Below are 26,538 nucleotides of genomic sequence, written 5' to 3' on the forward strand. Positions count from 1 at the left end.
CTTCAAAAATCTTACCATTGCAGAAAAGCACTTGGGACACAAAAAGCTGCACCTACCCTTTCTTGATCACATCGTCCTTAGAAAAAACTGGATTCAAAGACTCACTCTTCCAAGGTTTTTGAATTGCTGTTTTTACTCTAGGTGGTTTCTTGGGAGATTTAGAAAGTTGTAATAAACTGGATTCTTCTTTCTAAAAAGTAGTAAGATAATGAACAAAGTGAAAAATGGGCAAAATGGGGGAAAAAAAAAGGACAGAGAATAAAGCGTAGCTCTCCAAAAATACCTCAAAATTGTTTTGATCATTAGAGGATTTCTTTCCTCACTCTACCACTTACTATGCTATGTTTGAGAAGGAGAATATTTTTTATTCTCCTTCTCAAACTCCGACTTTCATGCAACCAGCAGGCTGAAATCCCTATACCTATTTAGAGTATTAAAAAAACAAGGCCAAAGGATTTACATTATTATGAAGAAAGACTCTTTCCTGGAGGAAGACCTTTGTAAAAACTTTTCTTTATTCTGTAACTGAATAAGTTTTAGTGCCCTGTGTGTGTATGTGTGTGTGGTGGGGTAGGGAATGCAGGTAGCAGGGCGGGAAAAGATGTGTGGACACCATTGGTCCATAACAGACTTATATCTTAACAGAACTATTTCCTTCCATTTTTGGACATTTTATTTTCATGGGTATTCTTCTCATTCTTAAATGTTCTTTATGGTAAAAGTTAATTATTTAAATCTAGAACATGAGATGCTACATACATGAATCAAAAAAATACAAACACCTAAATGTCCAAAGAGAGGAGAAAGAAACAATTATATATGCTTATACATGTATTTATATATATAATATATAAATGTAACATTATATAATACTTAAAAGTAAGGATTATGAAAATTATGGAAAAACACTGATGAAGCTGTTAAAAGAAATTACCAGAATCGAAAAATATAAGTATATTACAATTAAAAATTCACAGAAAGCCTAAGAGAAAATAGGTTAATAGTTGTCTAGAAGTCGGTGAGATCAGAGTGATTTGTCTCTTCAGTTTCCAAATTTACAGTAGTTTTATTATTTTTATAATTTGAAAAAGAAACAAACTTTTCTTATATGTCAACTTCAATTAGAATGTAATATGTGCTGCTGGAGAGCAAGAAATTTATTTGTGATGCTTTATTATCCAGAACAAACAATAAAATCTTATATACACTCTAGGTGCCTAACAGCTACTAATATTTTTTTAAGAATTCTATAAACAAAATTAATTACTTAAGCATGTTTTACTTATAACATTCTAGGTATCAGGGCTCACATCTGTTTTAGTAATTCGGAACAAAGCATGACATTAACCAATACTCACTAAATGAGTGGGACCACAGGGGACTGGGCTTATGAAAAGTGTATCATACAGAAGTGGCAAATTCATAGACAAAAAGTAGAATGGTGGTTACCAGGGGATGCAGGAGGGGCTGGGTAATGGGTATATAGTTTCAAATTTGCAAGATAAAATAGTTCTGAAGATCTGTTTCACAGCAATGCAAATATACTTACTACCTCAGTGTACACTTGAAAATGGTTAAGACGGTAAATTTTGTTATGTGCTTTTTACCACAATAAAAAAGTTTCCTTAATATAAAAAATTTTTTTAAATGTATTATACTTAAAATGAGAGGATGGCCTAAATTAGAATTTTTGAGCTTTCTGGCTTGGGAGAAAGCAAGAAAAGTAGCCAAAAAGAAACTGATAGAGAAAAAACTGAAAAAAGGGCACAGTAGAATTGGGGGGTGGGTTAAGGAGCTGCTCTATATCATGACTGTGATGGTAGCTACACAATGTATATATTTGTCAAAAATTACAGAACAGTACACTAAAAAGGGTGAATTTTACTCTACATAAATGATATCTCAACTTTTAAAACAGGAAAAATAAAGAAAACAGAATCAAGTTCCATTCCTTACACTGTCTTCTGCGGGGGAAACAGAATGAGATCAGAATTAGTTATCCAACTAGAAAACACCGATGACAACATATGGTGATGGTACTCAGAAAGCCAAATGTTATCAGATGATGTGCTCCTTACACCACACCTCTAAGATTTGTATTAACTTGGTGACTGGGTCACAAAGTCACATGGGCTAACAAGGAAGCTCAGATTTATCAGTAGAGTGGCATACAAAAAGGCCACAAGTGCAAAGGAGGTCAGAAAAATGTCTAAACAATGGATAAGAAACCATTAGCTCACTACAGTGACACTAACTCAAAGTGTGGTCCCCAGACCAGCAGCAAAAACATCACATGGGAGGGAGCTTGTTAGGTATGCAAATCCTTGGGCCCCATCCCAGACCTACTGAATACTGATCTTTAGGTGCAGCCCTGAAGTCTCTATTCGGACTCAGGTGACTCACGCATGCTGAAGCTTGAGAACCACCAGCCTGTAGCAATGCTTTGCCTACGCATCACCTAGGAATCTTATTAAAATGTCAGTTCTAAAATGTGATTCTAATGTTCAGGCAGGATGAGAACTTCAATTCTAAGCCAAACTCCTGATTTTACAGTGACTCTCACCCAGTCTATATCAATTAAATCTGACTCTCTGAAGGTGGGACCCAGGCACCAGTATGTTTAAAAGCTCTCTATGTGATTCTAGTATGTATACAGGATTACGAAACCACTAATAGAAAAATTGTATTTCCAGCTCTAAAGCACTACTTGTAGAAGCAGAATTTTAAAAACTGTAATTATACATCTTCCTGACTTTTCAAAATAAGATATCCTGATCATAAAGTAATCTGTTTTTTGAAGGGTTTGTGTGTGGCTATGGCTAAAAACACTTAACATTCTGTGACACCTTTAAAGCTAGAAAGATTAATAAGGCTCCTCACTTCTGAAATGCAGGTGTTAGCTACATTTATTATATCTCTATGCCAAAGCATATAGGATTATTTACTTCTTCTCTGTAAAGCTGGTTAACTTCTCTTCTCTTTGTGGACTTTTTCCCCCTATTTTTTTGTACTATCTTATTCTTCCCCATTGTGAAAAAATGCTCACTATTTCTAATTTTGCTGTTGCTACTTTTCACTCATTTGTTCAGTTTATGTTTATTAAGCTCCAGGCACTGTTCTAGGCACTGAGGAAAAGCAGTTAACAAAGAAAAATCCCTTATATTCTAGTAGGAGCTGAAAGACAATAAACATAAATCATATGGTCTTAAGTACAATAAAGCAAAATAAAGCAGAGCAGAGGGCTCCGATAGTGAGGGAGGGCATCTGTGCTGTCCTACACAAGTGTGCTCACATGGAAGAGGCAAGGACAGCCGCTCTGATTAAGGGATATCTGAGCAGACTCCAAAGTGAGTGAGGGGTGACATATCCAGAGGAAGGGTGCTGCAAGTGAAGGGAACAGCAAGTGCAGCCCTCCCAGGTTTTTGCTCGGTGTGTTCCAAGAACAGCAAAGAGGCCAGTGTGGAGTGGTGTAAGCTAGAGAAGAATGCCAGGAAATAAGGTCAGAAAGTTAGCAGGGATGTGAACAGCTGTGTAAAGACTTTGGCTTGTATTCTGAGTGAGAGAGGAGGCCACTAGAGAGTTTTGAGCAAGCGAGTACATGATCATGCTTTTTTTTTTTTGGCGGTACGCGGGCCTCTCGCTGCCACGGCCTCTCCCTTCGCGGAGCACAGGCTCCGGACGCGCAGGCTCAGCGGCCACGGCTCATGGGCCTAGCCGCTCCGCGGCATGTGGGATCCTCCCGGCACGAACCCGCGTCCCCTGCATCGGCAGGCGGACTCTCAACCACTGCGCCACCAGGGAAGCCTGACCATGCATTTTTAAAAGATCACATTGGCTGATTGGTGAACAAACCATAGGTTTTCTTATGTCCTAATTGTTGCAGCATGTACATTAACAACAACCAACAACAACAAAAGGTTTATGATGAAACTTAAGTACTAGTGTATAAAACCCAAGCATGGATATTTTATTACAAACTTAAGAGATCAAAGTATCATTGTACATCCTACCTGCATCTCAGGTATCTGTGGAATGCAAGATTTAGGTCTTAATGGCAAGAGGGTTGCCATTTGTGGAAAAGGGTCAACATCCTTTCTTGGTTTCTCTTGACGAAGGTGCCAGAATTTCAGTTCAGCACTAGCATGTTCTGTTGAGGATGAATGAGTAACACAGAATCTTGGTGCCCTAGTTGGAGGAAAAACAAATTTAAGATTAAACTAGACAATAAGCCTCAAAAATCAAAACGCTACCAAATGTATAATATCTGTGCTCACAATTATCAGTCTTGCCACATCCCTTTTCTAATAATTTCTTCTTTTTCTGCTGCCTAGCCCCTCCCTCCAATGTTATTCTATGATATATCAACTGCCTGAAATCACATTCACTTATACAATATAAAGAGGCAATATACACGAAGAAAAAATAACTAATAAAATTACATTCAAATTATTATCTGCTTGATAAGAAAAAGAAACCTATATATCTATTCGACGAAGGAATTTTTAAAAATAATTTAGTTTCTAGTAAAACAAAAATAGAATGCACCCGTGATCTGTTTTAAAGCAGTTTACAATTTATCTATAATACCAAATAAAAACTAGTGGATTAAATTAACACTTAAAAATATATAAACATTTTTATAATGCTTAAGTATACTACTAAAGTGGATTATGAATCATATGATCTATTTTCAAGCCTTAAATTTAAAGGTAAGAATTAATTTTATAACAATTTAGATAATAAATGAAAGACCTACACTACTGCCAGAAATTTAGGAAAAAGAATGTCTGGCACAGTATCAAGGCCCCACTTAACTGGATGGATATTCCCATACTCAGTTTGTGGGCTAACTCTATATTGCCTATGGGGTTAACTCCAGCTGTCAGGGCCTGCTGTTAATTACTTCTTGGAGTAGGTTTTCCCCCTGGTGCCACAGCCCAAAGGCTAATTTCACTTCATATTTCAGGTCCTGGTAGAAAATTGTCTCCTTTTAAAAACAGGGAGATATGGTAGATACTTTCCTGATGTAAACACAGGTTAGGAGTGGAAGAGAACCCAAAGTCCATAATTAGTTTAGGATCAGAAAGCACCCTGTAAAGATTTGGGTGGTCATTTTACACCATATTTCAAAACCTTTACTTGCAGACTTGGAAATATCTAAAATTACCTCTTACTTTCATGCCAATTAGTAAGTGGGCATATTTACAAGACCCTGATCAAATAAATCATACATGTGCTCGACAGGAAATCTGGGTATATCAATTTTCTAATTCCCATCATTACAGTATATTCACATGGCCCCATTTTAATCTTGCATTCTTATTTAATTCATTGCATTAATTTTTTATTAGCCACTACATGAATTCATCAAATATTGTGGACTACATTTCAGAGTCAATCCTAAACAGGTATTGTATTCTTTTTCACACTTCCATCATACAGGTTCTCATGTACATTGATTGTACACCTCTTAATCTGAAGCTCTAGAGAGCAGGAGAAGGTATTTGCCACGTAAATCACCAAAGGAACGGCATCCAATATATGTGTGTGTAAACACGTATATATATACATGTACATACATGTGTGTACGCGAATGTGTGTATATCTATCTATATCTATTTATCTATCCATCTATCTATGTATCTCGCAATAGAAAAATGGGCAAGGAAGATAAACAGGCAATTCATGAAGGTTGAAATCCAAATAACCACTCGATATTGAAAAGGTTATCAACCTCACCAATAATCAGGGAAATGCAAGTGAAAAAGCACAAAACACCAATGACATACCAAATACATAGGCAAAAATTTAAGAATCTGACAATATTAAGTGTTACCATGGATTTGTAGCAATGGATACTCTCATATTCTGGTTGGTGGGAATGCAAATTGGTACAGCTACTTTGGAAAAATGGATGTGTACAGCATTGTTTGCAATTGTGAAAAGAGAAAATGACACAAATTTTTTAAAACAATAAATAAATTATGGTATATTCATGCACTTGAATACCATATACAACAGTGAAAATTAATAAAACTCTTAAATACACTTACAGTCAAATCTTACAAATATACTGTTGATAGAAGACGCAAAGAAGGTATACAACATGATTCCATTTTTATAAAGTTGTAGAACAGGCAGATAAAAATACATGCTTAGGGATTTATTTGCATACATGGTTGGTAAAACTACAAAGAAAAGCAAGGCGATAATCACAGAAGTCAAGATACTGGTTACCCCCAAGTGGGAGTAAGGATGGTGTGATCAGGAAGGCAACTTCAGGGGTCTCGGTAATGCTTTATTTCCCAAGCAACATGATGGTGACATGAATGTTTGTTTGTGTTTAGGTTTGAATTTTAAAGAATATACAGGATTTAGCTAGATCAAGAAAAAGGTTAAGAAAGAATTCTGGGAAAATGGCAAAGTCAGCAATACTGTTTTTCTACCTCTCAGAATCCCTTCATGAAAACAGACAGCACAGCTAGATGGCAAAACCAAAAACTCACGGATGACATTTAGAACAAAATGTTAATGTGACACAGTATCCCCACAAACCCCAATATACAAGTGGGTGGGTACAAAAGATCAGCCATAAGGCCTGCAAGACATTGGTGTGTAGGCAAGAAGAAGAAGGAAGTGCCTGATGGACCTGAGAATGGCAGAGCACCAGAAGAGGCAGAAAAGCACAGCAGGCCTGTCTGAGATTAGCAATTGAACCTGGAAGGGCTTTTGCCCTCTCCAACACTGAGTGAGTACACACAAATTCAATCACATTTCTACTTACCAACAAAGAACAACTGGAAGGCCCAGATAACAAAATGTATGAACTACGGTACATGTAACAATTGGGATGCATTATGCTTCAGTGGCATTATGCTGACCAACAGAAGTTAATACTGTATAACTATATGACATTCTAAAAAGACAAAACTATAGTGACAAAGAACAGATCAGTGGCTGCCAGGGGTTGGGAGTGGAGGAACAGTCTAATGACAAAAGGGTGGTGTGAGAGTTTCTTAAGATAATAGAATTGTTTGTACACCAATTGTCATGGTGGTTATGTGAATCTATACAGTTTGCTTTCACTGTATGTTAATGAAAAACATAGAAAAGAAGGAAAGAGGAAAAACAGGCTTTTCAATAAATGAGGATGAGCAACTGGATATCCATAAGCAAGAAAAAAAACAAACCAAAACTGAACCTTGCCCTAAACCTCACACCATATGTAAAAAATAATTCAAAATGGGCCACAGACTTAAATGTAAAATATAAAATTATAAGGTTTTTAGGAAAAACATAGGAGAAAATCTTCAGAATATAGCACTAGGCAAAGAGTTCTGAGGTTTGACACCACAGGCATAATCCATAAAAGGAAGACCTCATCAGAATTCAAAAATTTTGCTCTATAAGACTCACTTTTTTTGGTTTTTCAGATACGGTTATATTTATTCTTAATAGTAGGTGTATTTGACATAGGGAAGTTTGCATTAGTTGAATAAACTTGGCTCAAGAGGATAACTGCCTCTACTCTAATGAAACATTTGTAGTAAAAATTATGTGGAACCCTTCATTTAGAGAGTCCTCCAATATATTCCCCTCCCCCTCCCAGGGAAAATCCCACACATGTTTAATTTCAGATTTTCTCTTGCAAGTTGTTTTCTTTCTTGTCTGCATGGTCTTCTGTTGTTTGATTTGTCCTGTTTTTTTTTCAGTGAATTAGTCTTCATAATTAGTATGGTAACATGAGTTTGTGAAAGCTGCATTTTCCATTTGCACCTCTAATTCCAGTTCATCACCATAGGATTCACTCTGTTCCCTTCTATATTTGTAACTCTCTTCCACATTGATGAGAATTCTGGTTGCCATTATCCACAATATTTTTACTTGTTTGCTTAATCTAGATGACTGGCTTACTATAAAAGGATATAACTCAGAAATAGCCAGATGGAAGAGAAGCATAAGGCAAGGGATGTGGGTGCACCTCTACATGTTCACCCATCCAGAAGGTATGAAAGACAATTTTAAGAAGACTTCAGAAAGCTTGTCTTTAAGAAGACAAGCTAAAAGCTGGAAGAAAATATTTTCAAACTATATATCTGATTAATGGCTAGTACCTAGAATATAAAAATAACTCTAAAACTCAATAATAAGATAGAACACAATCAGAAAATGTACAAAACACACAGATATGTCACTGAAGTGTATATGCAAATGCAAAATAAGCATATAAAAGACATTCAGCATCATTAACAACTGGAGAGTTTCAAAGTAAAACTACAATGAGATATCACTACACACTTATAAAAATAAGTAAATAAGTATTTACTGGCTAAAACAGAAAACTGTGACAACATCAAACAATTGCAAGGATGCAGAAAAACTGGATCATTCATACACTGCTGCTGGGAATGTAAAAGGGTACATCAACCCTGGAAAATAGTTTGGCAGTTTCTATTGAAACTAAAAACAGACTATATGACCCACTAATCTCACTCTAGGACATTTATCCCAGAGAAAGGAAGACTTACGTTCATGCAGAAACCTGTACATCAATGTTCATAGCAGCTTTATTAGTAATATCAAAAGACTGGAAACAACCCTAATGTCCTTCAATGACTGAATGAATGTATAACATCCATACAACAGAATACTACTCAGCAATGAAAAAGAACAAAACAACTTGGATGGATATCAAAGGAATTATGCTAAATTAAAAAACCAATCCCCAAAGATTACATATTGTATTATTTCATTTATATAATAGATTAGTAGTTTCCAGGAATTATGAGAAAGGGGGAAGGAAAGAGGTAGGTATGGTTATGAGAGCAGTACAAAGGGAGGCATGTGGTAATGTAACTGCTCTGTATCTTGACTGTAACAGCAAATGCATGTGATAAAACTATATAGAACTAACTGTACACAGAGAAATAAATGCTTGTAAAGCTGGCAAAATATGAAAAAAGATTAGAGAGTAATATCAATGTCAATTTCCTCATTGCAATATTGCACTGCAGTTATGCAAGATGTTACCATTGAAAGAAACTGGGTGAAAGGTATACAGAATCTCTGTATTATTTCTTACAGCTGCATATGAATCTACAATTATCTCAAAACAAAAAGTTAAATTTAAAAAAGGAAAGCTTCTACTGTATTAGTAATGATTTTTTAAGTTGGGTGGTGTGTATACAGGTGCCTATTATAGTATAACTTATACCTTTCTGCATTTCTTAAATATTTAAGAATAGAAGTTTATAGAGAAAGAGAAAAACAACATTCTCTCTATATATGGAAAAATAAAAAGTTTACAAGTAATCTGGAATACCTAGATGGGAGATAATGCCAGAGACATAGGCAGGGACAAATCATGATAATCTCAGTGTATATGCCCAGTAGTGGGATTGCTGGGTCGTATGGTAGTTCTATTTTTACTGTTTTAAGGAACCTCATACTGTTCTCCATAGTGGCTCTATCAATTTACATTCCCACCAACAGTGCAAGAGTGTTCCCTTTTCTCCACACCCTCTCCAGCATTTATTGTTTGTAGATTTTTTGATGATGGCCATTCTGACCGGTGTGAGATGATATCTCATTGTAGTTTTGCTTTGCATTTCTCTAATGATTAATGATTTTGAGCATTCTTTCATGTGTTTGTTGGCAATCTGTATATCTTCTTTGGAGAAATGTCTATTTAGGTCTTCTGCCCATTTCTGGATTGGATTGTTTGTTTTTTTGATATTGAGCTGCATGAGCTGCTTATAAATTTTGGAGACTAATTCTTTGTCAGTTGCTTCATTTGCAAATATTTTCTCCCATTCTGAGGGTTGCCTTTTCATCTTGTTTATGGTTTCCTTTGCTGTGCAAAAGCTTTGAAGTTTCATTAGGTCCCATTTGTTTATTTTTGGTTTTATTTCCATTTCTCTAGGAGGTGGGTCAAAAAGGATCTTGCTGTGATTTATGTCACAGAGTGTTCTGCCTATGTTTTCCTCTAAGAGTTTTATAGTGTCTGGCCTTACATTTAGGTCTTCAATCCATTTTGAGTTCATTTTTGTGTATGGTGTTAGGGAGTGTTCTAATTTCATTCTTTTACATGTACCTGTCCGGTTTTCCCAGCACCACTTACTGAAGAGGCTGTCTTTTCTCCATTGTATATTCTTGCCTCCTTTTTCAAAAATAAGGTGACCAGATGTGTGTGGGTTTATCTCTGGGCTTTCTATCCTGTTCCATTGATCTATATTTCTGTTTTTGTGCCAGTACCACACTGTCTTGGTCACTGTAGCTTTGTAGTATAGTCTGAAGTCAGGGAGCCTGATTCCTCCAGCTCCATTTTTTTCTCAAGATTGCTACAGCTATTTGGGGTCTTTTGTGTTTCCATACAAATTGTGAAATTTTTTGTTCCAGTTCTGTGAAAAATGCCATTGGTAGTTTGATAGGGATTGAACTGAATCTGTAGATTGCTTTGGGTAGTAGAGTCATTTTCACAATGTTGATTTTTCCAATCCAAGAACATGGTATATCTCTCCATCTATTTGTATCATCTTTATTTCTTTCATCAGTGTCTTATAAATTTCTGCATACAGGTCTTTTGTCTCCTTAGGTAGGTTTATTCCTTCAAAGAGAGTCATGTATCACAATGTTCATTGCAGCTCTATTTACAACAGCCAGGACTTGGAAGCAACCTAAGTGTCCATCGACAGATGAATGGATAAAGAAGATGTGGCACATATATACAATGGAATATTACTCAGCCATAAAAAGAAATGAAATTGAGTTATTTGTAGTGAGGTGGATGGACCCAGAGTCTGTCATACAGAGTGAAGTAAGTCAGAAAGAGAAAAACAAATACCATATGCTAACACATATATATGGAATCTAAAAAAAAAAAAAAAGGGTCATGAAGAACCTAAGGGCAAGATAGGAATAAAGATGCAGATCTACTAGAGAATGGACTTGAGGACACGAGGAGGGGAAAGGGTAAGGTGGGACAAAGTGAGAGAGTGGCATGGCCATATATACACTACCAAATGTGAAACTGATAGCTAGTGGGAAGCAGCCGCATAGCACAGAGAGATCAGCTTGGGGCTTTGTGACCACCTGGAGGGGTGGGATAGGGAGGGTGGGAGGGAGGGAGATGCAAGAGGGAAAAGATATGGGGATATAAGTATATGTGTAACTGATTCACTTTGTTATAAAGCAGAAACTAACATACCATTGTAAAGCAATTATACTCCAATATAGATGTTAAAAAAAAAAGGGGGGGATGTGATTGAGCTAATTAAATAAACACATATCATTGAAAAAAAATCATGATAATCTTTTTGTTGTTGTTGTTTTTGTTGTTTTGAGGTACGCCGGCCTCTCACTGTTGTGGCCTCTCCCGTTGCAGAGCACAGGCTCCGGACGCGCAGGCTCAGTGGCCATGGCTCACGGGCCTAGCCGCTCCGCGGCATGTGGGATCCTCCCAGACCGGGGCATGAACCCATGTCCCCTGCATAGGCAGGTGGACTCTCATCCACTGCGCCACCAGGGAAGCCCATGATACTCTTACTTGTTAACTTAAGGAATTTGAACCTTACACGGAAAGCTTTGGGGTAACTAGTTAAAGACTTAAAGCAGAGAAGTAACATGATCAGATCCATCACAGCCACACTGGACAGCTCACTGATCCTCAGAAGGCACACATTTTTCTCCATTAGGTCCATTCTCTTTCTCTTCTTTAGAGTCCCTTGAGTCCCACTATCTATCAATACCTCTTCTCTGTATCGTGTACATTCACCACACTTTCTTTTATTACACTCATTTTATATGTATGTTCCTCCCACTAGACTAGGATCACTAGACTTGACTGTGTTTTACCCTTGTATCCTTAGCACAACACTTGGCCCATAGAAAGTGCTCATGGAATGTTTATTGAGACAAATCTAACTCAAGCTACATGTACACACACGCACACACACACACACACACACACATCAATCTGATGAGGTCCTGATCGTAAGAAGGTCAGGGGTAGAAGGATATGCTCACAAAGTTCAAACGGAGCTTAAGTACTGTCTAGTCTTATTACACATTTAAAGTCCCTCAAATACCAAAATTATCTAAAGGATAGGTACTTTAGGGAAGGCCAAAGATATAATAATCTTGTCATTTAAAATTTCCATAAATGTTACAGCCTTAAGACAAAAAAGTATAACTTGTAACTAGCTTAAGAAAAGTGAAAGCAAATAACTTTGATTCATATTATTTTTTCTTACCAATAAAGAAGTAAGGGTTTTACAACCTCAGTCTGAATATTTTTTAAGTGTTCTTCATTCCACTGAGATCCATCTAGCAGTTTAAATTTTGATAAGATTTCTGCAGAAAGGTAGCAGTCTCCACTGCTCACTAGATAGCATTTTTTCATCTTCTCAATATGTCTGAAATAAAACACATACACAAACATACACACACATTGACACGATATTCAACTAGCCAAATATTTTCACTTCCAAAATGTTTCAGGCAAGTAATGAACTATCTTAAAACCAAAAGTGAGTTACAGGGAGATAAAAATATTTCTCACAGATATGGGAATGGGAAGGGTATTTTTGGTAGGCTGAACAACGGCCGTACAAATATGTCCATATCCTAATCTCCAGAACCTAAGAATGTTACCTTACATGACAGAAGGGACTCTGCAGATGTGATTAGGGTTTTGAGGAGATCATCCTGGCTTATCTAGTTGGTGCTAATGTAATCTTAACAGTCCTTCTAAGATGGAGGCAGGAGGGTAATAGTCATAGAGAAAAGAAGTGAGGATAGAAGCAGCAGTCAGAGAGGAGAAAAGATGTCCTGCTGCCGGCTTTGGAGATGGAGGAAGGGGGCATAAGCCCGGGAAAGTAGGTGGCCTCAGAAGCTGGAAAAGGCAAGGAAATGGATTTTCCCCTAGAGTGTTCAGAAGGAATGCAGCCCTGCATACCCATTTTAGATTTCTAACCTTTTAACTGTAAGAGAATTAATTCATGTTGATTTAAGCCACTTAGTTTGTGGTAATTTATTACAGCAACAATAGGAACTAATGCAGTATTAATTCTGAAGAATCTATGTAGGTTGCTTGCATATCCCTTCCCTAACATGTCTTGGCAAGTGGTAGTGGCCTTCTACCCTGGGATCAATCAGGTCATGCTTCGTAATCGACCATTTGGTAATCCCTGCTCTTATAACTGTGTACAACAATGACGTTAGGATCATTATGACCTGAATGCCACTGAGATAACTGGAATAATCCAGTCACTAGTACTTACTCAGTCAAACCTTTAATGGGAACTGCAGTCTACTTTAGTTGACCTGCTTCAGAGTTCAGAGCAGATCAGGCAAACACAAGATAAGGACTTTCCTAAAGCAGGGTCCTCTTAAGGTTCTTAAGACTTATAGTGACCTAAAACATATGGAGCAGCCAAAGACCTGTGCCCCATCAGACTTTTAAGAGGCTCTCTAGAGGATATCCAGCATCATATCTAGCAGCTATCACATTCAGATATGAATGTCTAAGTGGCATCTGACTAAAGACCATAGAATTTGTTAACTGAGCAGGCTGTTCGGAACAGCCAGCCCCTTACACTGGCATAAGGTATCTTTTACGTAAATCAATATTATTATAATAAAATAAATATTATTATTATTCATTCCTCTAAAAGTATAAATTACATTTAAATATTTATTTCAGGCTTTCTGCCGGTGCTTAGATGACCCAAACTAATATTCTATAATTTGGTTTTAAAACTATTGAAAAATACAAAAGTAGAAATACCTTTGATGTCTTCCAGGATCCTTAAGAACTTTTAACCTCTCAATATCCATCCACAGCCACCAATATCTCTCCCCTAATGTACCTTTTATAAATTTCTTAAATCTTTCGAACTCCCTTCTATTGCCAATGTCATAAGTTTTGTGAGAAATACACCAATTAGCCCTGCTTTCTAGTCCAACGCTCTCAGTTTTTGAAACTGCTTGTGCTAACATGTCTTCTGACTTTTCCTTTAGTGTTTCACTCAGCAAAACATTCTTGCCAGAGGTAGTCCCCAAACACTCATCAAATACCACTTCTGTTACATTTCTGAAATTTATATAATCTGGGCTTTCTCTAAGTGGTGCTCCGAGAATTTGATGAATTGCCACTCTCAAAATAAAGTTTATATAAGATCTTAAAAATTCTTCACATGTTGATAAATGCAATGTCAGGCTTTCATCAACATCCTGTTGCTTTTCAAGGTATGTCCTCAGAAGAGCTTGAGAAGGAGTGTCTTGCAGAGATACAGACCCATCTTCTTCAAATTCGGAAATTAACCTAGTGGTTGTAGATGGGCTCTTTTTCGTCCTGGGGTGAACTCCATCATCAAAGATAAAACCCTCTGTATTAAATCATAAAAGGCTATTAGATCAGATATAAATGTAAAAGTTTTCTTTTAATTATTAACTAGATGTTATAGAGCTAGGATGGCAAATGGGTTTATCATCGGTAGTGACTGCAGGTACCAGTATCATGAAGAGTCTAAGGCTACATCTGGGATCAGTAGAGAAAAAAACTGCCAACAGGGATTAGCCATGTCTTCCCTGGACATGAAAGGGGATATTGGTGGCAGATGAATTAAATATTTGATATCCTTAATAAAGAGTATCTTCAAAAAGACATTATACACTTTTAAAATGTAATATTCCAGGCTGAAAATGTCAACATACAAAGGCCAAATCTATTAAAGAATTAGAATGTGTACATCAAACAACTGTATGTACTTTAATATTTCATGTTGTATGGTAAAATAAAATTAGCTGCCATAGGTGATGAGATGATAGATGAACAGACCAGAACTGGAGTCATACTAACAAGTAAAAAAATTCACTATTTTATCAGAAAGATTCAATTACTACTATACTTACAACCTATCATTAAAATTACAAAATTGCATAAGGCCCTTGTGAAGACTTACAAGTACAAATGGATTGCTTTTACACTTTTTCTAAAGATATAGTCTAGCCCCTATTCTTCTGTCTTTCAGAAATCAGTGAAATATCTGATATCAGTGCTTTATTTCACATGGCAAATCTACCCCTTGCGAAGCCGTGGATCAGGAAAACCCTGATCCATGTGTCCCACTCTCAGTTTTCTCAGTAATAGATTTCAAGTCTCAATGAACTGGAAATGTTTCATTACAATTTTAATTGAAAATAAATATACTAAACTTCCCCAAAATTGAGATTAGACTTTTGTAAACCTGTGAAAGGATACTGGGTATACACTCAACCCCACAGACTTGGAGGTAAAGTGCAAGCCTGGCACTTCTGCTCACTGCCTTCCTGCTATCCTTTCTCTTCTTGCTTACTAACGTCACTCTCCAATTTTCTATTTTACTATTTGGGGAAAATAGTAAGAAATCTATAAATTCAGCAATTTCCAGTTAGGAAGATGATTTTCCCCTTTACCTAGATTTGGGTTCAATCCTAGAGAATCCAGACTTATCACCTCCAGAGGTTGCTTATACTTTTCAAAGGAATTATGTAAGAATTGTTAGTGAATTGCTGAGTTCCCCCCCTGAATCACATTGCAAGATATTTTTTCCCTCTAGCAATATCATATTTAATTACTCCCATCTCTGGAAGGTTACCTTTATTTATAAAAAGTTTGTATCACCCACAAAAGTTCCCCACAGTAGAAATTATCTGCTTTTCAAGGTGAGAAACAGTCTGAACTTCAAAACAGAAGGAAAACTCAAGTTCCATAAATCACTATTTACTTTGGGGAGAAGAGAAAGGTTGCACCCACTTCATTTCAAAGGCTTAATAATAAGAATTTGTAAACTGTGACAGGAAATAACGACAAGACAAATATTTATCGACTGTACATTAGGTACGAAGCACTAAGCATTTTCTATACATTCAGTATGTATGCATCATTAGTTTAATCTTACAGATGACAAAAGCAAAGCTCCCAGAAGTGGAATAATTTGCAGAAGTCACAAACTAATAAGTATCAGAGTTGGGTTCTAAACCCATCCTCTTTTTACTATATCAGGTTGTCTCTTGAAAAACAGTAGAAAGTGGTGTTGCAGGGGAGATAATTTTTTCTCCCACCCAGTAAGTGTTGTACTGTAAGTTTAGAATAACAACAAAAGATGTAAAAAGGAGTTCTGAGGTCATTCTTGTCCTTTTCTGCTTACCAGAAACAGATGAAATAACTGGTGATCCAATTTTGTTGTGGAATACACAAGAAGGTAATGAAAAGGTTGATACTGTTTGCTGACTTTGTTTTGCTAATGCAAACCAATCTTTTGTTTGAGTATAGGAGGCCTAGGAAGAAAGGAGCACATTTGTTTAACATAAGATTAGCAGTATTCCAGTCATGAATCTGGACAAGTAATTATGATAATATTCATTTGCATAGTGCAATATGTAAAGGAAAAATTATGCCGTGAAAGAAAAGAATGTTGTACACAGAAAAACTCATTAGCTGAGAATAATGGTAAGGAAATTTCAATTCAGATTATTTTCATATTAGATGATCAAAGGAAAGAAATGAGCTCACTACCCATCAAATTCTTCACTCTTCCACCAGAAGCATGCAATCCTACTTCCTGGATTCACTACAAACTCATACCATCTAACTTTAACTTGGCAGTCACCACGGCTCATCAGTCTTTGGATGCATCTTTTGCCAGCTACTCCCATTCACAACTTTCCCAGTTATTTCATGCCCCCAATTCTGTCTGGCCTGGCTCAGTGTTTTTAACAACTCCTCCCTAGTAGGACAAAAACATAACTCTCAGTAGCACTGGAAACCTCTCCATGCTCAACTTCCCCTTTACCTTAGATTCAGTTTTCACAACTTCGCTTGGATTGGATGCTTCCTGAAGGCTGATTCCTGACTCGCCTGCCCCTGGATGGAGCCTTCAATGTTTCCTTTCTTTTGTGTACTCCTGAGCCAGCTGACCCAAATCTCAACCTGACACACAGCTTCTAGAACCCCAGTCCTAAGAAACCCCATCTCAGATTTCCTGGGAAGATTCTTCTTCCTGCTTTTAGTCATGTCCTAACCTACTCTTCTAGGATAATCCAGCTTGTTCAACAGAAGCAGAAAAGGGAGTGTCCAGCATTACTCTCATTTCTCCTTTCTCCAACCTGGTTGGCCCTTAGCCTAAGGAACACTCACAGAGGAGGCAAAGCTCAAATGGAATAGAATTGTTCCAACTATTATGCAGAATTAGCAGGGTAAGTCAGGCCACATGATAAGACTAAAAGCAAGAGAAAGAAATATCAGGTGCCATTGGTGTACTCACTGCCCCTCTTAGAAGTAAGGTTTCCTTGGTAGATAAAAGCTTTGAATCTAATTGCCTTTTGTTTCCTCTTTTCCTTCCTCTAAAACCAAGTCATTTATTACTAATTACATGTTCATTCAACATATTTATTGAACGACTACTCTATTACAAGTAGTATCCTAAGCACTGAGAGAAGACCAAAATAATTAAGGAACTTTCAAGGAATAGAGAGAGACCAATATGCAAGAGTCCTTGCTATTTCAACTGCACAGAAAAGATGAGAGAGTAGAAGATAGGGGAGAAAGAAGTAGTTAGCCAGACATAAAGCAGTTAACTATTCTACTTTGTACTCTTAAAAGATGGGTCAATTGTTTGTGTTTAGATGGTATAACTGAAGACTCAAAGAAGTATTACCAATTATCATATGGATTAACCCCTATCTATAGTCATGGTTTAGTGATTTAAGGGCCCAGAGAAAACTGAATCCTCAAAGTTTAAAGGCTATTAAAAAAATATACAGTTCAAGTATTGCTCAAGTCGACAGAAATGAGCTTTTTCCATCACAGAAAATAGTAAAAGTAAACTAGCTTGGATTTTTATTCTCTTATATTTGATTAAATTTACCTGTAAGGAATCAGAATTTATTCCCCTAGATTGATTCTTTCCATTGTATGTTTATTGACCCCTACTATCAGTGTATTTTTTGACATCCCTAACATTATTATAACATATGGGTTAAGATAAAAAATAAATACCTAAAAATAAATATAAGAGAAAAGAAAAATGTGTCTTCAGTACATCCCTGAGCATTATTCAGAGGAAATAATGGGACTGGCATAATTTTCTAACATTTTTGCCAAATATTGCTGATAGAACTGTCAAACTACAAAATTAAATAGGAGCTTACACATGAAAAAAATGTTCAAACAAGATAGGATATGGATATTCATTCCAACAGAGATGGCAAATAGTTTTCCTCTTGTATGACATCTTTGATCACTTGGAAGTGCCTGCCTAGAATGCTGTGTTGAAAAAGAATTTGGAGCCAAGTCCTAGCTCAGCAGGAAAATTGCCATAATTGATTAGCAATCTCTGTCATAAATGCAAACTAGGAAAATAGCAACACATGGGTAACATATTTGCAATTCCTGGTTTTGTAAAGAACTGTGTATTAGAAATGTCTTCCCAGAGAGACGATCTGATAATTAGAAGCTAAAGGGAAGCAGAATACGTGACCCCAAAATATGCCATGGCATTATGGATTATTGTGAGCTGAAGGAGATCACGACCCAGCAGACTCAAGAAAAACACTTACCTCTCCTTTAACTACCTAAAAGAATTTACATAGGGGGCCTGGCTCAGAGACAGCCAGCACCAGAGATAACTTTTATCTGAATGACCGACCTATCTATATGGCAGGTAAACATCTAATTACCAAACATCTGGTCTTCTTAGAGTCCTGTGAATTACCCTCCTCCACTTTGAAGCCCCAGGCCCCTACCCCATTCCTTAGCTCAGGATGGCATATATGCCTCAACTGCCCAACTTGCTCTTGGGTCTTATATTCTTATAGGGCTCCCGTACATACTAAATTACATTTGTTTTTTCCTGTTACCCTGTCTTATGTCATTTTTTTTTTAATAGACCAGCCAAAGAAGGAAAATTTTTCCACCCTGGCAGAGGCAAAGATCAAACAACAGTTTTCACTAAACTGTGATTCCCCAAAAGGACATCTGATTCTAGGTTAGATCTCTTCAAACATACCCATACCACCCAACATTCTCCAAGTGTGAAAGGCAAATTTATCTGATAACAGCTAAACAATCATGCATTTTATTACTGAAGAATAATCTTGACAATAGGGAAGAGAAGGCCCAATTTATTGTTGTTTTGTACAAAAATTACAGATTCCAAATAATAAAGAATTTGGAATGAACAATGAAACCCTTGCTTCCCAGGTGACATTGGGGATGTTCTTCAATTTTGCATTTTTCCTTTGTACACATGAGGATAATAATTCTAATTACATTTCAGGTGGAAGAGTGTAGGGCAAATAAGTCAGCATAAATCCAAAAGAATATTTGCTAAATCTACTTTAGAAGTATTTGAAATCATTTTCCTATTCAAGTGGTACAAATGGATTTCATATCCCTAAAATGAGAAGTTTCACTGAAGTGCCAAGACACAAAGAAACACTCACACTTTTACCTCGCCAAGAGAAATGTAGAACTTTTTCATAATTATAACATCATCTTCTTCAACAGGAGGAGGTGGTGGACTGGTTGGTTTTTTCAGGACCCAGGGAGAAAAATCTGCACCTAATGTGATATTCATGCCTGATTCACTCCATCTTACTTGTGAAACCAATTTGGCTAACCTGCATTTCAGAAATCATACAAACTAGAAATAAGTTTCAAATATGGTAGAATTCAGGAAAAAAACTAAAATTTTGTTTTATGTATTCAAATCAATCTCCTGTCCTAACTCTGCAGGATGTTTCTCTCAGGATCTGCTAAAATTAATGGCTTATTCATAGAATTACTAATTAATAATTATTCTGTTGCAATTTATTTTATTTATTTAAAAAAACATTTGTTCTAAGCAAAAGTCAAATTTTAGTAAAACTTCAGAATGTTTAGGTACTTAAACTTTAGAAGTCAGGGAGCATAAAAGAAAAACATGGCCCTGCACTACAACATTCTGTCTTTTTTATGACACTCATATTCATTTTTTAACACCCTGAACATAAATACCTTTACAGAAGTAGAAAAAAATTTTAAATATAATGATCAAAGAAGCAGAATTGAAATACATTTATTAGGTACTGTTTCTACAAAATCTCTTTGCAAAAGTTAAGTGATTTTTACCAATGCTCTATCTTATACTATATAGCAAGTGGAATATAAACTCAAATGAGTTTAAAGGTATACAATTTTATTAAAAAGTACAGAAAAATTATTTTTGGTGAAAAAAATCATTTAAAAATATGTATATTGATGGGATTACAATACCTGTATTCAAAGTAGCAATCACTTTCCAGAAATGCTGGAAGTCTTTCTTTTTTGACCCAGTGAATACCTTGTTCACGACTGAGACACTATTAGAGGACAAGTGAAAAAGAAAAAGTGTGTCAAAGAAATTCACCATTCAGGACAATGATGGCCTAATCACTAGAGCAATATTACCTCTAGCTCTTACAGGGAGCCCTGCCTGTACCTTCTATTTGGACGGGAGAGAGTAAGAACCCTGAGTCACAAGTACTTCTTCAATTCTCTCAACAACCCTATATCAACTATTATCTATGTTTTACAGATTAACAAGCTGAATCCAGAAAACTTAAGTAACTTACTGAAAGAGAAAGAGTGACAAAAAATTCAGTCTCAGCATTTTCACAGTCATAAAATGGGTGAAAAATAATCACAAACAGAAAAAGAACTAACCAGAAAACTTGGTAAGACTGCTAGAGTGACTGCAAGCCTTTGTCCTTCCAATTTTAGGAAATTGTGTTAAATATTTAACATCACCAGGCATTATCATTGAGGATACCAAGGTTAACAAGAAAGAGAAGGCCCTTCCTTTAAGGAGTTTGAAGATAATTCAATAAGCAATAATAACAGAGTGCTGTAAGCACCAGAAGTTCAGGATTCTGTGGGAGGCCACATGGGCATGAAAACCAGCAAAGGTTTCCCACAGAACATGACTGGGGGTGCGGGAGGACAGAGTCAAGATGGAGGAATAGGAGGATGTGGAGTTCGCCTCTCCCCACAAGTACATCAAGGATACATCTACAAATAGAACAATTCTCACAGAGCACCTGCTGAACACTAGCAGAGGACCTTGGACACCTAAAAGGGCAAGAAAAATTCCCACGCAACTGGGTAGGACTTAAGAAAGAAAAAAAGAAGAGGAAACAGGACAGGACCTGCACCCCTGCACGGGAGCTCAAGGAGAAGAGAGGTTCCCACACTCAGGGAAGCCCCCTCACCGGTGGGGAGACCAGCTGGGACAGAGAGGGAGCTTCAGGGGCTCAGAGGCGAGGGCAGCAACCAGTATGTGGCAGACAGGACAGAGTAAGACCTACACGGATGGTCCAGATGGTCCGTGCCGCAGCCCTGAGCTCCCCAGACCGAGTCCTGTGTCTGCTGCTGCAGAGCGAGGTTGCATGCTGGACATGGGGTCTGGAGAGTGGACTCAGGGAGGGGACAGCTGCTGGCTGTGAAGGGACAGCCTGAAGGGACGGGAGTAAAGAGCTCCACAATTGGGAATGTTCATGGAAGAAGCCCAGGCCACCACAGAAGCGGAGTGCCATTGTTGAGTGGCACGCAAGGGGTGAGGCCACCATTGCAGCCCCCTTCCCCGTGCACTGGCCCCTGCCTCCGGGGGCACTAGGATGGTCACCTGCCTGAGCAGGCTTGCATGCCCCACCTGTCACCGCCTCCACCCCCGCCCACCTGGGTGGGTGCATGTGCTCTGGGACAGCCTGAAGAGCAGATGCCAGTGGGAGGAACACATACAGAGGTGGGGCTGAAACCACAGCTGAGCCCCAGGGGCAGTGCAACTAAGGAAGAAGAGATGAAATCTCTCCTTCAGGCTGCAGGGACCACGGATTTACACCCCCGCTGTCGGCATTGTAAACTCAGCAACTGAGGAACGTCCAAATGGATGAGTGCTCCCGTAGCTGAGATGGGTCTAGCTTTAGCAGCTGTGGGCTTTGTGGGCACGTACACACGGGGATTGGACCAGGCCAGAATCTGAGCTGCCTCCACAGCTACCACAGTGGGTCCAGGTACACAACTACTGCAGTCCTGGGATATGACTTCGGTGGATCTGCACTGGTGGCCTGGTGAAAACAACGCCTGAGAGACGCCAGGGCCAATTGCCGGCATACCCACAGTTAAGGGGGTGCTGAGAGCAGTTCGAACAACAGTGCAATTTGTGAGCCAACACAATGAGTGAAAAGTGACACAACAGAGTTCACTCACAGGTGAACAGCTCCAGAGGAGGAAAATTCAGTGGCTTCTCTCCCAGTGGGAGTGCTCCAATCTCACCTACTGCATACCGCAGATTAGAAACACAGCTCAGAAAAAGATCTGAGGGCCTCTACTACAACAACTAGGGAGCAGACCCTGCCCCTGACAGGGAGTTAACAACCACAGAGCAAAGAGGAGGCTCCGCTCAATATCCAGTGCAGGCTTAGGTCACCACAACATCAGTCACACCTCCTATCAAGGGGATAACGGCCAGCATACACCGAGGAAACAGGTAGCAGACATCCATACTAAAAACAGCCCTTGCACCAAAAAATATTAAAAACAGAGACTACACAGGGACATTCCCACATAAAAATAGCCCTTCAAGACAGTCTCAGGGTCGGGCATTAGGAGGAAGAACCCCTGAGTGCAGGAGTTCCACTGGAAGGGCTGGAAGAAACAGACACTCTACCCTTGGAGGGTGCACACAAGACCTCGTGTGTGCTGGGACAGAGCACAGAGCAATACCTCCATAGGAATCACAGCTACACCTAACTAGAGTCTGAGAGGGTTTCCTGGGGAGGTGGGGGTTGGCTGTAGCTCAGTGTCGGGGCAGGGACACTGGTGGTGGAGGTGGGGCTTTGTGGGCACCAGAGAATACTGATCAGTGTGAGCTCTCCTGTAGGTCCCCACTTTGCACTAAGACCTGGCCACACCCAACAGCCTACAGGCTGCAGAGCTGGAATGCTTCAGACCAAACAACCAGCAGGACAGGAGCACAGCCCCACCCATCAGCACACAGGCTGCCTAAAGTCATACTGAGCTCATAGCTACCTCAAAACACACCCCTTGTCACAACCCTGCCCATCGGATGGACAAGGCCCAGCTCCACTCACCAGAGGGCAAGCACCAGTCCCTCCCACCAGGAAGCCTGCATAAGCCTCTGGACCAACCTCACCCACCAGGGGGCAGACACCAGAAGCAATAAGAACTATGGTCCTGCAGCCTGTGGAAAGGAGACCACAAACACAGAAAGTTCAACAAAATTAGATGACAGATAAATATGTTGCCCAAAAAGGAACAAGATAAAGCCACATAAGAACAACTAAATGAAGAGGAGATAGGCAATCTACCTGAAAAAGAATTCACAGTAATGATAGTAAAGATGATCCAAGATCTCAGAAAAAGAATGGAAGCACAGATCAAGAAGACACAAGAAAAGTTTAACAAGGAGCTAGAAGATATAAAGAACAAACAGATGAACAATACAATAACTAAAATGACAAAGCACACTACAAGGGATCAGTAGCAGAGTAACTGAGGCAAAGGAACGAATAAGTGAGCTGGAACACAGAGTGGTGGAAATCACTGCCACAAAACAGAATAAAGAAAAAAGAATGAAAAGAAATGAGGACAGTCTCAGAGACCTCTGGGACAACATTAAACGCACCAACATTCATTTTATAGGGTCCCAGAAGGAGAAGAGAAAGAAAAAGGACCTGAGGAAATTTTTGAAGATATTATAGCCAAAAATTTCCCTAACATGAGAAAGGAAACACTCAAGTCCAGAAAGTGCAGAGAGTCCCATACAGGATAAACCCAAGGAAGAAAATGCCGAGACACATACTAATGAAACTGACAAAAATTAAAGACAAAGAAAAAATATTAAGAGCAACAAGGAAAAAGTAACAAATAACATACAAGGGAATCTCCATGAGGTTATCAGCTGATTTTTAAGCCAGAAACTCTGCAGGCCAGAAGGGAATGGCACAATATATTTCAAGCGATGGAAGGGAAAAACCTACAACAAAGAATACTCTACCCAGCAAGGTTCTCTTTCAGATTCAACAGAAAAAACAAAAGCTTTACAGACAAGCAAAAGCTAAGAGAATTCAGCACTACCAAACAAGCTTTACAACAAATGCTAAAGGAACTTCTCTAGGTGGGAAAGAGACCAGCAACTTAAAACAACCTTGTACCTAAATAGACTGCTGTATCAAAACCTCATGGGAACAGCAAACCCCAAAACTGCAATAGATACACAAACAAAAAAGAAAAGGCAACCCAAACACAATACCAAAGATAGTCATCAAATCACAAGAGAAGAGAACAAAAGAGGAAGGGAAGAAAAAAGACCTACAAAAACAAATCCAAAACAATTAAGAAAATGTCATTCGGAACATACATATCAATAATTACCTTAAATGTAAAAGGATTAAATGTTCCAAACAAAAGATACAGACTGGCTAAAAACAAGACCCATATATATGCTGTCTACAAGAAACCCATTTCAGATCTAGGGACACAAACAGACTGAAAGTGAGGGGATGGAAAAAGGTATTCCATGCAAATGGAAACTGAACATTATGGGATTAGAAATCAATTACAGGAAATAAAACTGTAAAAAACACAAACATGTAGAGACTAAATAATATGTTATTAAACAACCAATGGACACCAAAGAAATAAAAAATACCTAGAGACAAATGACAATGAAAACACAATGATCCAAAACCTATGGGATGCAGCAAAAGCAGTTCTAAGAGGGCAGTGTATAGCTATACAAGCCTACCTCAAGAAACAAGGAAAACCTCAAAAAAAAAAAAAAGGTCTAACCTTACACCTAAAGCAACTAGAGAAAGAGAACAAATAAAACCCAAAGTTAGCAGAAGGAAAGAAATCATAAAGATCAGAGCAGAAATAAATGAAATAGAGACAAAGAAAACAATAGATAAGATCAATGAAACTACAAGCTGGTTCTTTGAAAAGATAAACAAATTGATAAACCTTTAGCCAAACTCATCAAAAAAAAAAAAAGGAAGATGGCTCAAATCAATAAAATTAGAAATGAACAAGGAGAAGTTATAACTGACATCACGGAAATACAAAGGATCATAAGAGTCTACTACAAGCAACTATATGCCAATAAAATGGACAGCCTAGAGGAAATGGACAAATTCTTAGAAAGGTACAACCCTCCAAGACTGAACCAGGAGGAAATAGAAAATATGAACAGACCAATCGCAAGTACTGAAATTGAAACTGTAATTTAAAAACTTCCAACACACAGAGGTCCAGAACTAGATGTCTTCACAGGGGAATTCTATCAAACATTTAGAGAAGAGTTAACACCTATCCTTCTGAAACTCTTCCAAAAAACTGCAGATGAGGGAACACTCCCAAGGTCATCCATGAGGCCACCATCACCCTGATACCAAAACCAGACAAAGATACAACAATAAGAGAAGATTACAGGCCAATATCACTGATGAACATTGACACAAAAATCCTCAACAAAATACTAGCAAACAGAATCCAACAACACATTAAAAGGATCATACACCATGATCAAGTGGAATTTATCCCAGGGATGCAAGGATTCTCCAATATACACAAATCAATCAATGTGATATACCACATTAACAAACTGAAGAATAAAAACCATATGAGCATCTCAATAGATTCAGAAAAAGCTTTTGACAAAATTCAACACCCATTTATGACAAAAACTCTCCAGAAAGTGGGCATAGAGAGAACCTACCTCAACATAATAAGGGCCATATATAACAAACCCACAGCAAACATCATTCTCAATGGTGAAAAACTGAAACCATCTCCTCTAAGATCAGGAACAAGACAAGGATGTCCACTCTCACCACTTTTACTCAACATAGTTTTGGAAGTCCTGGCCATGGCAATCAGAGAAGAATAAGAAATTAAAGGAATCTAAATTCAAAAAGAAGTAAAACCATCACTGTTTGCAGATGACATGATGCTATACATAGAAAATCCTAAAGATGCTACCAGAAAACAACTAGAGCTCATCAATGAATTTGGTAAAGTTTCAGGTTACAAAATTAATGTGCAGAAATCTCTTGCGTTCCTGTCAACTTACAATGAAAGATCAGAAAGAGAAATTAAGCAAACAATCCCCCGTTCACCACTGCAACAAAAAGAATAAAATACCTAGGAATAAACCTACCTAAGGAGGTAAAAGACTCAGAAGACTATAAGACACTGATGAAAGAAATCAAAGATGACACAAACAGATGGAGAGATATACCATTTTCTTGGATTGGAAGAATCAATATTATCAAAATGACTATACTACCCAAAGCAATCTACATATTCAATGCAATCCCTATGAAACTACCAATGGCATTTTTCACAGAACTAGAACAAAAAATTTTTAAATTTGTATGGAAACACGAAAGACCCCAAAGAGCCACAGCAATCTTGAGAAAGAAAAAAGGAGCTGGAGAAATCAAGCTCCCTGACTTCAG

General features: G+C 37.9%; 1 protein-coding gene across 1 annotated transcript in view; it reads right to left on the reverse strand.

The window, feature by feature from the left end:
* Positions 1–26,538, reverse strand: part of RGS22 (regulator of G protein signaling 22) — a 160,496-nt gene that overhangs the window by 97,136 nt on the left and 36,822 nt on the right. Inside the window, exons 5-11 of the mRNA XM_081258376.1 lie at positions 20,297–20,382; positions 19,494–19,662; positions 16,191–16,320; positions 13,787–14,387; positions 12,252–12,413; positions 4,011–4,185; positions 57–190 (exon numbers count right to left, since the gene is read on the reverse strand). Of these exons, the coding sequence (XP_081114502.1) occupies positions 57–190; positions 4,011–4,185; positions 12,252–12,413; positions 13,787–14,387; positions 16,191–16,320; positions 19,494–19,662; positions 20,297–20,382 (1,457 nt within the window). The remainder of the gene's footprint in view (positions 1–56; positions 191–4,010; positions 4,186–12,251; positions 12,414–13,786; positions 14,388–16,190; positions 16,321–19,493; positions 19,663–20,296; positions 20,383–26,538) is intronic.

The sequence above is a fragment of the Mesoplodon bidens genome (assembly GCF_964165515.1).
Source record: "Mesoplodon bidens genome assembly, chromosome: 16".
Taxonomy (NCBI): domain Eukaryota; kingdom Metazoa; phylum Chordata; class Mammalia; order Artiodactyla; family Ziphiidae; genus Mesoplodon; species Mesoplodon bidens.